Consider the following 17,136-nt stretch of genomic DNA (forward strand, 5'->3'; position numbering starts at 1 on the left):
TGGGCCGGTCTGGGCAAAAATGCCCGGGCCGATTTTTTTGTCCCAGTCCAGCCCTGGGCCATATCCCATGGCTACTAAAATCCATATCCATATCTGTAATAAATATAGATAGATAGATAGATAGATAGATAGATAGATAGATAGATAGATAGATAGATAGATAGATAGATAGATAGATAGATAGATAGATAGATAGATAGATAGATAGATAGATAGATAGATAGATAGATAGATAGATAGATAGATAAGAGATGTGACAACAAGCCCCAGTCTTCCATACAAATATACATTAAATACACTGACAAAAAACATTTATATAAACTGCAACCAAATGTTTATTTAGATGTTTATTTACCTTGTAGACTTTTATAGAAATAGATATATAATAACAATATGTATTGCGTCAAGATTAACAGAAGCTGACATTTTCAGTGTCATAATTCTCATTAGGGGTGTATATGGTGAATACCCACCGATCTGTGCTGCATTTCCCAAAATCATAAGCCTAAGTAGATCATAGAAACCATTAGCACCAGTGGTTCTACGGTCTGCTTCTGCTTTTGGAAAATGCAGCCCTGGTCAATAGGCTATAGAAAACAGACTATGAAAAGTGTGACTGGGTGCTACATGTAAATAACTGTATGATGTACAGCATTACTTCCTCAAATATTGATACTGTATGTTGCAAAGCATTATGAATGATTGTGATATATTGAATATATTGGAACTATGATATCGGAGCAATAAAAAACATACAAAGCATATAATCAACGCAGTTTAAGTGTTATGCTGGTTTAGTTCCTCAATGGCTTGGTCACAAGAAGTGTAGTTTAGACTTCTGTTGACCTCTCTCTTCCCCCCGCCTCACAACATAAAGGTGCACATAAGAACACAGATTCAAAAACACATCTGACACACACACAGACACAATCTTTCATACACATATGTCAGCACTGTACATTCCTCATATTAATGCCTTCTGTGCAGAAAATACTGTATTTATTTCCCCCTAATCGCAAGACTTTTATTTTACATAGACCATTAAAACAAGTAAAGCCGCAAATCAGTTCTTATAATATCTAGGTATATAATAACACTTTTTGCATTATATTTGTATACTTTCATGATCATTAAAGTTCTTCTTTCTTCATATTCTCTCTGTAAACCACAATAACCGTTCCAGTGCCTTCTTTTGTTAAAAAACAACAGAAAAAAAAAGAAAACACATAAAAAAAAAAAAAATCACTTTTCACTCTGAGACTCACAGACAGACTCTAGACTGTTTGCTACCTGTCACGAACAATCTAACTCTGGAGAAAAAAAATGCAATTACAGCTAGATTAGGAGAACCACAAGAGATTTGAATGTATTTTAGATGTTCTTTAAACAGTGTTAGGATAGTGGGCCTCATTTGCAATGTCGTCTATAATTTAGAAACCTTCCTGATAGGTCTAAGGAGGAACATATGGAACATTTTGTCAACCACAAACAATGTTATTTCCTGTGGGAAGGCTTACAAAAGACAACTCTGTACACGCACAGTGCACAGTGCAGTCTTTCTGTGTGCTTCCAAATAGCATGAGACTAACCAACCTAGCTCTTTGGTTCCCTAAAACTTTACTCAATTTACACAGTTCGTTATTCAGTACAGCAATCCTCCAGTTCTCATTGAGCATGTTTTTTGTGTAGCAGCATTATTACTTTTTTTTTTTTTTTTTTTGCTTAATTTTGGTATTGTCATAATCAAAAAATGTTTGTCTTCAGCATACGAAGATGGACCAGGCATTCTCCTTTCTTAGGCCCACCTGACACCAACATAAGATTAGGTCACCATGCTCGTTGTAATGGTGGGAACAGTGGTGGACTGGTTCAGGGTCTTTTTTTTCTTGTTGCCCCCTTTGCCACTTTCCTTGGAATCTCGTCCGCGGTTCTTGCCATTTTTTTCTCCACGGTTTTCTGGATTCTTCCTATTTTCTCCTGAATAAAAGAAAGCCCAAGATGTATTATTGTCTTGTTTTTAAGTAAAAAACGACATAAATATAAGTAAATATACTTGAGACAAAACCATACATATTTTTTCATAAGATTTATAATTCTGACACATTATTACTTTTTTATTGTTTACAGAATAAACCTAAAATACCACATTTGATGAAATTTATATATTTTTAATTTAATAACTTAATTCAATAAACTGTATACAATTAAGCTTTAATACATGTAATTTTGTATTGCAAGTTCATTAGAAAAAAAATGTAATATATATATATATATATATATATATATATATATATATATATATATATATAATAGTAAAATGTAGCTATTTAATGTAAATAAAGGATTGATAAAAAAATATATATTTTTCAAAATCTGTGAACATTTAAGCATATATACAACTGTACAAAAATGTATGCATAAACGTTATGATTATAAATACTGATTAGGTCATGCTGAACTGTAGTACTTTCCAATAAGCAGCATTGAAAAACGGACTGGTTTGTTTCCCATCAACCTCACTTGCACTACTACAAGGGGGAGTCAGGGCCTCCAGACTGACTGATATTTGTTATGAAGTTAGTGTTGTGAGTCTCATTGTTCCCTGGAAACCAAAGTCAACACTCATTTGGTGCTGGAGAGCATTCACTCTGCACTTGATAACATAAGCCACACACACAGCCGCTCTGTGGCTCCTGAAATTGGCTCTCTGCTCATCTCAAGGCCCTGATATTATAGCACAAACTGTTGCATTTGTTTCTACATAAAATGCGTAATTAAAATTAGAATGAAAATGACCCAAACAAATATTTGTTTAATTAAACCTTTGATTGTTAGTAAGTTATATAAAAAACAGTTTCACTTTACAGATTTTTGATTTGAAATGGCATCATCGTAAACCCATAAAAGACAACTTTCTTTGGCAAACATTAACGAGTTTAAGGGACTTGAATCTAATAACAAGCAATAATTAGCATTCCCTTAGTTTATTTAACAGATCTACCGAGCCCTGTAAAGCACAAACAGCAGTTCAGTCTGTAAATATATAAAAGCCTATATATGTCAGAGGTATGATGTTGTTTGCAATTGTTACATTGAAGTGTCAACAACTAAATATTTCTGCAATATTACAAGAGAAAGTGTTCTGTTTTACTGTTTTTCTGCTTCAGGAAATCGCAAACACTGTTCAGGATTATTTTTGGGAGTGCTTTTGCTTCTACACAACAGATCAATAAACAGTACGTTAATATTATAATGATATGTTACTTGACACAATATGGCCAAATATTTAGTTCGTTTTGCTCCACTAACGAAAATGGTTTCAAACAAAGCCACAATAGAGCCGCTGCGCATTTCAGAGTAATACACAGTAGTGGTGTTTTGTTTATAAATGAGTAACTGTTTTTGAGCAAATTGGTTGAGCGAATAAGTCAATGACTCATTTAGGAAGACACTTGCTTATTTTGTTCCTAAACAAATCAGAAGCTTGTTTTGAACTAGTCGACTGGATGAATGATTCAGTGACTAACTCATAAAGACATTTGCATGTTTTGTACAACAATGAATCAGTATGTTTTGAACAAATCAGCTAAATGAATGATTCAACGACTCACTCATTGACTAAATCCCCTTATGAAGGGCAATTTGGAGTGAGAACAATCATGGCTGCCATACTGAAAGGTCAAAACTGGCAAATTCAAAAGGCCCTTCGGAATGAAAGACTTTGCTTCCATGATTCTTTGCACAGGTTAAATTGTGCGATGGCGCCTCCTTTATTGGCTTGGCAAAATGACGCAAAGTGCCTTCCAAACAAAAGAGGGGAATTTCAAAGGGATTAGGGTCCAAGAAACTGGGATAAGCTCTTCAGAATGGAACGCAGTGAGTCACTTGTTTGGTTCCTGACTGAATCAGTGTTTTGAACAAATTATTTGAATTAATGATTCACTGACTCACTCATCACTCATAAATTCACTTGCTGTTAACATCCCAGATTCATCCAGTCAGATCAGAGGACCAGAGATAAATGTTGTATGTATTGTATAAAAGCATAATATCATAGTCTTATCAATGAGAAGATTTCTGAAGATTACCATAAATCAAACAAAAGAACTCCGTTCAGTTGTTTAGTATTCGTTGTTTTGAGAACAGCAATCCTGTTCATGTGAAGAATTCAGAGTCAGAGTTTACAAAATGCCTCTCGGGTGTCAATCATGATTTTCACCGAGGAGAAATGAAAAAAAAACATGGAAGGAAATGGAGCCTTAAACTTTGGATCCACATGGAGACTTGTTAGCTTTGATAAAGCAGTTAAAAGTGCTTGGGGAGGATCCATTTATTTATGACAGCAATAATCACAGCGCTGCTCAATCCAACCTAAACACCATCGCCTGACAAAGGCAATCAAGCATTTAGCGTATTCAGGTTTCATGCAAAGACATTTATTAAGCTACAGGAAAGAGAAGAGAAAGTGTTTGGGGGGAGGGGGGCTTGGCTAAATCAACACAAAGCGTTAGATCTGTAGACCAGTAAATCACCGCTGTTATACAAGCTCTGCCCCCTGTGATTTTTACAGCAGCACTGTCAGCCAATTCCTGCAGATGCATTCACAGCCTTGCTAATTTAGCACGAGGTGCACATTTACGCACTGAGAAAAAAAGAGGGCAATAGGGTCATGCAACCCATAACCTGTGAGTTTTTTGAGGCGCCGGAGTATTTTTTTTTGCCCTGAGAAGTAAGATCTGCTTTGCTTTTCAGGGAAAAAACATGTTTTGACTCGAGCCGGCACATAACTGATCCTATCTTACATGGTTTTGGGAAAGCTTGATATTATGAGACTGAGCTACAAACAAATGACTTTACATGTGTCCAGGACTATTAGTTCACCATAGCTCTCTCTCTCTCTCTCTATCCAAAAGCTTTTCCGACAAGTGGACTCTCTAAGTTTAGAAATTTGGCAGGCGTCATAGCACTTTTATGGGGCAGTTTATAATATTTCACTGTTAATTATTCTTATGGACCCCAGGTGGAAATTCTTTCCACAAATACGGGCGTCATGCAGAGTAAATTTGCCTCTCATTTCTCAAACGGCACCTGACAAAGCAAAAGAATGAAGCTTAATTCTCCTGAACGAAGGACAGTGAGCTGTGAGGTCTTATGAGGCTGTTCGCACAGAATAATATGTAATTTCCAGGAAAAGCACTGTTTCTCAGTGTGAATACAACTGAGAGCTCTAGAAAGTATAATCAGGTGTTTACAGTATTTTAAGAAATACTCAAAGTGTGATATTACAATAAGCTTACGAGTAACCGAGTCATGAGTCATGTAACTTCATAAATTGACAAAAATTTGAATTTGGTGTCCACATACATGATTAAATTAAAGAAGATCTCTGGTTTGAAAATAAACTATGAGTGAAAGCCATCACAATCACACAAACACTTTTGATTAGGATTGATTTCAGAATTGGCAATGACACTGAAAGTTCTGCTGCAAGTTATTCAGTTGTACATTTCATGAAACATAAGTGAAAATATTGCTTAAAGGTCCTTGCTTAGTTCTCAAATCTTGTTCACCAGCAGACATCAAAACTTTTTTCAACAAATAAAGGTTCCAAAAATAATGAAAATAAATAAACAGACATTCTTGTATGCATGCAAATTATAATAACTATGTATCATACTTTTATGTGCTTTTTGAGATTAACAGTTTATGGTCATCTTTTCATTCAGGTGTAGAGCAGCACAAAGTTTTTATTTTGGGCAAATGATTCCTTGCATATTACTTCTGCATACATTCTGCATGTGTTCCTGTAGATCAAGTGGTAGAGCATTGCGCTATCAAGTGGAAGGTTGAGGGTTCGATTCCCCGGGAACACATGATAGGTAAAAATTGATAGCCTGAATGCACTTTAAGTTGCTCCCCAAGACTAAAATTATATGATATATCTGAAATAATATTATTAATAATAATAATAATACAATTTAAATTAACTGTTTGCTATTTTAACTTAAACTGTAATTTATTACTGCTATGAGAAAGCTGAAACCGGTCGTAATTTTTTACTTGTTTATTTGGAAACCTTGACATTTTTTCATTGTTGATGAATAGAAAGCTCAAAATAACAGCATTTATTTGAAATAGATTTTATATATATATATATATATATATATATATATATATATATATATATATATATATATATATATATATATATATATATATATATATATATATATATATATATAATATATATATATATATAAATAAATATATAAATATATACATATATATATATATATATGTAAAAGTCTTTAGTGTCACTTGTTATTTTAATGCATCTTTGCTGAGTAAAAGTAACATTTCTTTCAAAAGAAAAAAAAATCTAATTGACCCGAAACTTTTGAATGGTGATGTAACCAATGAGCTGAGAATTCTTCTTTGGGCCATTAAAAGCTTTTTTTTGTTCATGCAAACTCCTATATTTTAGGCTGAAATCTACACAAGCCATCCAGAAGAGTAAAATGGTAGAGAGAAACAACATATTCAGACTTTTACAAGGTCCACTACAGGTCCACTAACGTTCTTTACCTGCTCAAGAGCCCAAAGAGCATATTAACCTAAATTTCCAGTAAGCTAAAGCAACAAACAAAATGCGGCCCTCAGATCCGCAGCAAGCAACGAAAAGATTACAAACCAGCTGGGCTTCTGTGTATTTACTGGGAACACTCAAGAAGTTATTTACACCGTATTATGTCAAAAACCATAAATTAACTAAATAAAATTAGATCCAGGAGACTATTTCAGAGTGGCCAAAAAATATAAATGATCAATAAATCAACAAATCTGTAATTTGCAAACACGTATATTGAGGTTGGATAACAGATTTCACACATTTTATTCAGCACAAGTATTTTCCTATCTATCTACTTTCCAATATTTCTGTGCTTTTATTCTTTCTGTGAATTACCTTTGCAAGGGATCTTTTTCTGCACGGTACATCTTTGGGTCTGTGTCTCTGGGACGCAGCCCGAGGGCGGAGCAGCCCCTGTGGAAGTGCCAGGACTTGGAAGCTGTAAGGGCTCCCTGGTACGGGTCTGGTTACCCTTTTTAAAGCCACATGTTTTGTTCTTCTTCATGCAAGGGCCCCATGGACTCCATTCACTTAGATCACATTGGACTGCAACACAAAGAAAAAACAACAACAGAATAACCAATGTTTTACACTCTAAAAAATGATTCAGGGGACCTGTTACCACAACTTAAATAAATGTGTGGTTGCAAGTTAAAAAATCTAATTTAACAATTTATTTAAACCTTTTAACCTTTGTATATTTTGTTGCGTTCAGTTGACATAATAATGTTGATCATTACGTTACCTTAAAATTGTGTGTAATTTAAACTCAAATTTCTGTGTTAAATGAATTTCTTTAAAAATTAAGTTGTAGTAGCTCAATAAAAATGTCTTGTTAACTTTGGAGTGGATTTCTAGTTCTCAGCATGGTTTGCATAGGACTGGAAAAGGAGAGTAAATGTTGACGTTAAGTTATTCTATGTGTTTTTTAGTAAAGGGGAAAAAAACTGTTAGTGTTTAATGCTGTTGTGTTGGACATTTTAAAGAGTTTCTGTTATGTTGAAGTTTTTGTAGTTACCATTGTGCCAAAGAGTAGACCACAGGTAAACAAACTGTACAGTGACTCAATAATTCAGACAAATAATATCTTACTTGTTCATTAAATATGCATGCTAAATAAGTTACATTAAGCATGTGCTATGAAATTATGTGGATTTGAACTGAAAGAAGATAATATAAATTGGTTCCAGGCCCACAAATCCTTTAGTACTTTAGAGTAATCAGCTTAAAAATATGTGCTTATGTTACAATTTATTATTAAGTTCTTCTAACCCAATATAGTTTTTTGGTTTAACATAATTTCATTAGAAGCTTTCATTACTTCTTTTAGAGTGTAGAATGAATGACGGGGGGTCTGAGAAATAAGTTACTCCAATCAAAAGTTGAAGAAACTGCATTAGGAAACCCCAAAGAATTCACAGCAGAGTTTCAGACTGCAAATATCCAGCATCACTCAAATTTTCCAATTACATTTAGCTAAAAAGCAGAGCATTTGTTATGAGGTAGGCTCAAGGTAATGACAAGCTGTCAGGCTGTAGACTTTTAATTGCATTGAGCGGTTTCAAGTGTTTTTCAAGTCTTTTCTAAGTATCCAATTTTTTTGGTTTAATGTGTTTAGAGGCAGGAAGGTCAAAGGGAACTCATCTCTGCCAAAAACAATCACAGACTGAAAAATGCACATAACAAAGGGGTGGACTGACTCATTGATACAGGTGAGGCATCATAAGCTTTGAGAAAATGTCACACTGGAAGTCAAGGCTCTCCATTTAAATATCAAACAGCCTGGAGGAGCCAGCACCACCATTGCGAGCAATGCTATTACTGATGTGTTTGCTTGCTCCTGACAGGAATATTTTCAAAAGAAATCACTAAAAACCCTGATCATCCAACAGGCCTTGTGCCAACGTTCCTCTCAACAGCGATTGAGAAACCACAGGAAAAAAGGAAAACAGAATTTGAAGAAATGGAAAACAAGGTATTCAAGAACTTTAATCATTTCATCAGCATAACTGAGCCGCATCAACCATATCCATATAGAAGTCATTCTTTGACAGAAATACCATGTGCCCACAAAATCTGATGACATACACTAAACAAAAAATCTTATATACTGGATATATACAATATAAAACCAGATTAGATAAAATATAATATTATTACTTTCAGTATAAATAAATGGTTAAGTTCTATTTTTATTTTACATTCACAATTTGTTTTTCATACTTACGAATTTTGTCAAGCATGCAGTAACAGCATAACATACCCATGATTAAGTATGAGGAAGAAAACTGCTGTTCAGGTTTGCTGGTAAAATGTTGGCATGAATTTACATCACAAATCAGTTTTAAATGCCACATAGGCACTCATTTTTCTGACTGAAAAAGACACATAAGCAATAAATACTTATGAAATGCTGTTGTACAACATATTAGAACTGAAACAACCTTATATAAGTTCTCTGTCAATGAAAGTTTGTAAACCCCTGGTGTGTGCAGCGCACTCACCTACACACTCCATGGTACCGTTGATGGTGAATCCTTCAGGACAGCTGGAGAAACACCGCCCTCTGTGTGAGTACAGGCCCTCCTTACATTTTGTGCAAAAGTTTCGGCTAAAACAAGCCTCACAGTTTTCTATTTTACATTCTGTAATAAAGAAAGACAATAACATTTACATATTGATTTTATCAAGACAATTTTTTTTATAATTCTGCTTATTTTCTCATTGAACAAGTGGACCACCGTCTGGTGACTTATTAAGGATCTACAGTTTCTTACCCAAAAAGTAGTAAGTTCAAAAATGTCAGGACTCTCATATGGCTTCCTCACACCTCTGTCTCATTAAAAGCCTGCCGTCTTTGATCAAACATACAAACTGCCACAAATTGGGGGCAATTATGGATTTTGGCAGAATGAAAACCAGACTCCTACCAAATGAAACAGAATTCACTTCCCACCCCATAACCCCTTCACAATTTTCATCATCTCATTCTTATAAACAAGGGATCTAGTTCTTAAATGTCCATCTCAGTCTTTTCCTTTGGTGCTGTAAAACCCGAAAGAATTTTCAGTTAGGTCCAAAAGTCTAAAACCTGATTATCGTGTCATCCAGAATGATCTAAGACTATTCAAAGTACTTCAGTTGAAGCATGAGTAAGTGTATCTCTTTTTAAGTCATATTTCTTTGTTTTAAAATTGTTAAGATCCTAAAACAGATTTCCCGTTTTCAAATAGGATTTGAAATCCCTTTTTTCCCCTCAAAGTGTTCTGATTGACATAGACTGAACGTTAAATCAAGAAAGACTGAAAATACTTTGCAAAACAGATTTAAATGCTAAATTACTGTGACATATGCGAAAATGTGCAAAAATGAGGCTCTTAAATTACCTGGGACATTCTGAGAGCAGCAGCACACAGATATCAGATATCTCAGATTTTGCTAAAGAGGGCTTAACAATATACTTGATCTGTGTTTTTTTGTTATAACCTCTGCTCTCAATTACTACTTTAAATGCCTGACAACTAAATTAGTAATGTTTGGAGCAAATTCTTTTGCATTTACAAATGTACCCTTGATGCAAGACAAATGTTGTTAACAAGACATCATGGGGATCTGGAGACAAAACAAATGCACGCAGCTAATTGAATAATTGCAATGAGGCAGCCACTCTGAGGCCTAAAAGGAAGGAAGCGTTCACATGCACAGCCATCTTCAAAACAAGAACACTCAAAATGTAAAAAAAAAAAAAAAAAAAAAAACCGAACACGTCAAGGAGAAATGTTGACAATAACGTCTGGTGACGTTCGAAGCAATTTGGAGTCGACACCTGTGGATACTACGTATTTTGGTCTCAATGTGTGGGTCATAAAATACTTAAACTAACAAGCGGACAGCTGCATGTGGTATTTCAAAGCAAGTGTAAAATATACAGTCAAGAAATGATGAATTAAAGGCTCCAGAGGGTTGTGAAATAAAAACTGCTCGGCTAATTTCTCACTTCCCTTGATGCTAACATTTAAATTTAAGGTTATCTAGAATGGAAGTTTAAATCAGAACCATCTGAGAGGTATTAGGCGGAGTGATGCAAGAGTGTATCTTGGTAACAAAAGTATTTTCTTCCTATAACAAAATATAATGACTCCAAGCTGTAGTTCACACTAATTGGCTTTCAAAACATGCTTGAAAAGAGAGCAGGATGTTCAATTTACAACTGGAAAAGATCTGGTAGGTTGAAGTTAGAAAAGACTTAAATAAAGCTATAATTTCCTCCCAAAACAGCAGTAAAGAGGTACCACCAATCGATTTACGAGAGGTATTTCCTTGTTTATCCAAAGTGATCCCCTGCTTTGCCTTTATCACAGTAAAAATGTTCACGCACATGATGGGAACAGGACACAGAGTCTCTGGCTGAAACCTAGAGAGAGCACTATTTAAACAAGGAGGATGATTAAAGGTAAATCTTCGTAATGCGTTTTGCTCTGGGTTTGCGCAGAAAGGGACGAACTACCATGAGCTCTGCATAATTAACAGAGACTTCTTAGAAGAAACAGACAGACAGCCACGTATTATAAATGTTTTGCTTTGCATTACATCCCCCAACCCTGTTTTTCACCCACAGAGTAAGAGAAAACAGATCACTGGATCAGCATTTGACATCCACGGGTCAGATGCACTAGTTTAATGTCATTGGTGGTTACAGAATGTGGTGAATAATGTGATTGCATTTGTTGCCATCTTTCCAATGACTTTAAACACTGTGTAACTGACGTCAAAGCCTTGTAGATGAGTTAAGCAAGGTCATTTTATGACGCTGTGCTGTTCAGACAATTCACCTTGATTTTTCAGGAAGGGAGCAGGATAAGATGTATCAGTGGGCAAGCTGTGTCACTTCCTGTTAATTTAAGAAACTGCACATTCTTGTCATGTGATAACATACAGCTACTAATTTTTATGCAAATACATCTAAATAATAGATACATATAGAAAACATTTATTTTGTGTAAAACTATTTAAAACTGTTCTATTTTCATTTAATATGTAATTTATCGTCAACCTTCACCATCACATGATCCTTCAGAAATCATTTTAATGTGCTGATTGGCACATCTTTCCTCATTATCTCCTACTTATTTATAGTTTTGAAACTATGAAAATATACCAGTAGTGCAAAGACTCACGTGTGCATTTGTTCATATCACGATTCCGAATGCCGTAATATCCAACAGGACAGGCAGCAAGGCAAATGCCTATCTGACGGATGTCATTCCGTTCCAGTAGGATGAAGAGCCGGGGTCGACATTTAAGACAGCCGTTGAACTCTGAGCAGTGTTCACAGCCAGTCGAGCACGATGGTGGTACTTCAGTGCTTACTGATGGAAGAAATAAAGAGAAATAGGAGTGAGCATGACACTGACAGCACTTCCTTACAGTTTAGTAGACCTTTGCAATCCCAAGTGCTTACTATGACTAGTTAAGTAAACTAGTTACGTGCTCCACAGGAATAGACAGCTCGATTACAATGGCACTTTTCAGCTACTGCTACCTGGATTTAAACCAATATCCTTTGCTTAAACAACCAAGATGCACTTTCCATCACCTCTAATTATCAAGAGAAATAAATTCATATAAGACAGACAGACAGTGTGCACTTGTTCCGTTCAGGTGCCCCAAAACGCTGACACACGACGAAATAAAATCAGTCACAGATATCTAAGAAAGTTCACTCATCCCTTGTGATTTCCGTGCCTTGCTTGTAGCATCCAAAAATGTCTGCGTTCGAGGCCAAGAAGAAATAAAAGATTATTCTGAAAGCATGTCAGAGTGCACATCCTGTTCCTGGTAGGCTGACTGGAGTCAAAACTGCGGTCATCTGCTTTAATTTACGGGTCTATGTGTGTAGCATTAGCTCTAAATATAAACTCTCACAGGGCAGTCAATGCTGAAAAGTGTTAAAACGGCCATCCGACTGTAAATAAGCTGCAAGTACAGCAATTGATGCAACGTAATGGATAAATAGAACCCTTAAGTTTAAATATTTTTACTGGAAAACATGACACAAATACCCATTAGATCACATAATCATTTATCAAGCAAAAAACAACTGAAGAAAAAAACTGCTTTTAATCACTAATATCAGTATTATTGATGTAATTAGTGGGTTCAGCTAAAAATCAACCCAAAAAAATCTGAGAAAGGATCCTGGATCATTTTCAGGCACTGGGGTGTCCTTTATCCATTAATAAATGAAACGGTCTCTCACCAGGAACAACAAATATGAAACCAGAATTATTAATTATGAACGTGAATGATTGTTTTGCACAGCAGGAAGGTTGGTTAGGTTGCACAGTAAAAAAGATAGCATCAGTTGCCACAGCACTTCTACACAGTGATATATCATTATGACCAGAATGTCCCCTTTGGATTTTCCTTTTCAAGGTAAAGATGACAGAAAGTAATACATAAGGCCTTTTTATGACCAAAATTACAGTGAGATCATCATACAATCTAAAATGCCCTCCAAACACCTCATTATTTTAAAGGTAATTTATTAGCAGAGAATCAAAATATAAAAGTAGTCAATGTAGTCGCAGCATCAATAAACAAGCATTTACATAATGGATCAATCCATGTGACTGAACATCTGACATCAATCCAACTAGTTGAACTTAACAGCACAGTCCACAAAGAAAATTTTCCATGCTTTTTAGTTGCCTCTCAGATGACTGTAGCCAATTAAAGTCTAAAGATTTTGCATTTATTGCTCTATTTTAATTTTTACATTAGCGTGTTCATTGTTTATGCATTTACATCATGTTAATCTCTGGTTTGTATTTCAAAACAAACACAGGGACATTTTCATATTTTTTTGGAGAATCTGGGGTAGATACTGAGCAATTTAAAATTGGTCTTAAAATATGCTTGGAGAGCATATCAAACAGTAATATTTTAAAAGAAATAAAAAACTAAATTATAAATATCCCATATAATGCAACAGACTTGTTTTCAGAGAATACATCTTGATTTTTATTTAATTGATTTAATTTTCTTATCGTATTGGCAAAAACATTTTGTCTTGTTTAAAACTGCCTAACAAAATTTAGAGAGGTTTACGCTTAAAGAAAAAAATTGAATTTGCTAATGGGGTAAAATAAATAAATAAAGATATTGCAATGCACATGAGTAGGCAGAATAGCTGAATCACTTTTTTGACATGTTAGGAGCCATGCCATTAAATGAATTTACAGAGTGGTATCATAATTTAAAATAGTTTATAACGAACAAAAATAAACACTTATACAAAATGATTGCTGGAATGGTTTGGATATTTTAGAGGGAGGGGGGAAAAGCAGTGTGACTGCTGATCAATCACTGTATAAAAACAGCTGTCAGAGGTGTTTGCTTTCATTTTGTTGATAAAACTGCTAGAAAACTCCACTATCAAGAAGCACTACTCAGATCAGCTTACAGTGAGGTCAAGAAGTCTTAACAGATTGTGAAGCATCAACAGATTTATTTCACCAAGTAAATCACTGTTTATTTCTCCTCAGATAGTTTTTCATTCTCACTGGCGTTGTGTTTTGATTTGCACTTCTAGGCTTCCTCGTGCTACTTGATTTCTAGCTTTAGCTACACGCTATAACTCTCAGAACACAATATATGCTTGTTTTGTTGCTCATAGTTTCTGGCAGGTGTACTAATGTAAAAAATACTATTGTCTCTTAATAGCAAAGTTAAACAACAGCAGCCTAACCAGTAGCAAATGCAATGCAGATCCATGTCCAGCCACTGTGAGTGTCACTGCATTACCTACAGCTTCCTCTAGAGGAGGCTGTACTCTCCTCAACACTGCCAGCAGTGGTCAGTGTACAATTTCCACTGAATAATCTCAACCCTTAATATGAAAAAGAAAAAAAAATATTTTGATTGTCAGGTTGACTTTTTACAATTACACAGATTGCATTATTGAGTGTCTGATAACAGCACAAAAATAAGACTTTGCAATAACCATAACCATGTTTTTTAAAATTTGAAATACTAAACCTATATCAGCGCTCTTGCTAAAAGGTGTGCAGACATATATAATAACTTATGCAATATTTCAGAGTGAGTTCTGCTGCCATTTGGATTTCCTACCATTACTCCAAAGCCTCAAAATATTTACTTGTATATATATATATATATATATATATATATATATATATATATATATATATATATATATATATATATATATATATATATATATATATATATATATATATATAAATAAGACTTTCAATAAAAATACATTTGTGCTTTAAAGTAAAAAATACTAATTCATAAGTGCTCACTCACACATAAGAGAACTTATGCAATATTTTAGAGTGAGTTCTGCTGCACTGTATTGGTTTTAATACTAACTTTTCCATAAAAGATGAAGAAACTATTTTTAAAAAGTCATAAAAAGGCAAGAGTTGCTTTGAAGCCAGACCAATTACATAAATAAAGTGTGCTAGGCAGTATATTTAGGTATTCGGTCAAAAAAACTCTAATGGGTGAAATTTGGAAGTGCTTAGGAACATGATATGCTTATTTAAAATGTATGCTTAAAAAGCAAAGTTGCTATTAAAAGCTACAGAACAAGTTCTTCACAAGCAAAACCCCACAAAACTGGGTGAAAAAAAAACATTTCAAGGAACTAAGAAATGCTCTAATGAGCCCCAAGGAATAGGAACTGACATATAAATTAAATGTGAAATGTTGCACTCTGTCTCAAGGGACAGTGAGCTACTTAAGGTGATGTTAAGAAAGAAACAGAAAGAGACTTCAACACTCACTTCGTCTTTGTCTTCTTGCTTTGGAGGCCTTGAGGTTATCGCCGTGACCCATGCAGCTGAGGAAGACAACTACCAGCGCCACCAGTCCCAAATGCATAGTCCCTGCTGCCCAGTCAAACTGGGTCCCGTCTGCAGGCAGACAGATCACAGCTGAGGTGGTCCCTTTCACGCTGTGGCAGGTGGAACGAAGTCGACTACAGCCGGTGGCGGCGCCCTTGGCTGGAGGCCTCTGCCGCTGCAAGTCCGTACATGTTTGGAGAACAAACCGTAGCACTCAAGAAGTTGAAGATGAGAATGATGAATTTTGGGTGCGCAGAACTGGGCGAGATGAGATCTCGTGGACAACGCAGCCTGCCCTTCAACCCATGAAGCCGGGGGCGAAACCAAGACGAGAAAGCAGCTCGTGGTGGTCTCAGCCAGGAGATCCTAACGTGAGTGAGCAACACAGCCCAGGAGCATGTGTCTTATTAGGGATGCTGGGAGGAGGAGGGGGAGGGGGAGTGCCAAAAAAAAGGAGAGATGGAGAGAGGTTCTGGACTCCTACGCGTGACAACGCATCCCTCAGTGCCAAGATCTGCTGCAGAGAGACAGACAAGAAGGGGCGAGCGAGGGAAGGAGGGAGTTGGATGTGGAGAGGAGTGGATGAATGGGGGGAGAAAAGCACAATGAGACATGTATATAAAACAGTGCTTTGTTAAGTCAGTATGTCAAAAGAAAGTCCAAATATCTTGCCCAGGGGAAGAGATGCATGTTTTTCAATTTTGTGCTTTCAAAAGTGAGTACTTTAAAAGCAACTTTTACATTTTTAGTAAACTGTCATAAAAATACTTTTTGGAATCAAGGAAAAGGCAACGGAAAGAAAATAGCCTTACGCAGGGTTTACATAACTCCACTCTTTCATCTCTATCGCTGCTCTTTCTCAATGAACTACAGCATTTCTGCACTTTCAATTTGTTAAATTGATTCCTGGAAGTCTGGTTTGGAACTATGAATGCGGACACAATATTTTGAGTAACATAACCCGAAACTGGTATTATGTCCGTTTAAACCACATATTCCTGCAATGCTTATTTTTTTCCTTGGACAGATAAATTCATGAGCCAGGAAAGCAAACTTAATGTTTCATTTTAAATGTAATTTCCAATTAAGACTGACAAGAGCTGAAGTGTCCAGCCGCTAAAGTTGATTCGACCAGAAATTGGGCACCGCGAAACAAATACCAATAACCTTCGGTCGATACACATCCAAAAGTAAGGAATGGAAAAAAAATTACATGTTTACCCCATCTGTCAGAAAACAATAAACTGAAAAATGTCTTTCAAGCAGTGAAGGTGATTACATTTACGCCTCTCACTATGACAAATAGATATGTTTATAAAATGATTCTTAATCACATTCCAGCAGAAATGGATGAGCGTTCTGGATTTACGCAAGAGAGACCTCATGCCTGGAAGTATCAGGAAAGCAGGGCCATATTTGGCCACAGGTCCTCTGGATCTTGTATCATGTTATTTGTTCATTCTTAGCATACCAAAAAGTGCTTTTAAATGCCAACAAAAACTCTACAGATATCTATTTTTCATTTTAGCAATTCAACACTCTTCAAATATGAGAAGCTGAGTCTATAAATTGTAATTTATGATCCAAAATCTAAGACAAACATGATTTTCCCTCAATTTGGTTTGAATTGAC

The 17,136-nt window shown here is 35.5% G+C and overlaps 1 protein-coding gene across 1 annotated transcript; it reads right to left on the reverse strand.

Moving 5' to 3' along the window:
* Window positions 1-270: 270 nt before the first annotated feature.
* LOC132103210 (R-spondin-1-like) lies at window positions 271-15,861 on the reverse strand. The gene is made up of 5 exons (XM_059508116.1): window positions 15,445-15,861; window positions 11,806-11,997; window positions 9,133-9,273; window positions 6,965-7,174; window positions 271-1,977 (listed from the first exon to the last, which is right to left on the reverse strand). Exons 1-5 carry the CDS (start codon window positions 15,539-15,541, stop codon window positions 1,823-1,825), a joined length of 795 nt encoding a protein of 264 aa, XP_059364099.1. The 5' UTR covers window positions 15,542-15,861; the 3' UTR covers window positions 271-1,822.
* Window positions 15,862-17,136: the final 1,275 nt, after the last annotated feature.

The sequence above is a fragment of the Carassius carassius genome, chromosome 24, assembly GCF_963082965.1.
Source record: "Carassius carassius chromosome 24, fCarCar2.1, whole genome shotgun sequence".
Classification (NCBI taxonomy): Eukaryota; Metazoa; Chordata; class Actinopteri; order Cypriniformes; family Cyprinidae; genus Carassius; species Carassius carassius.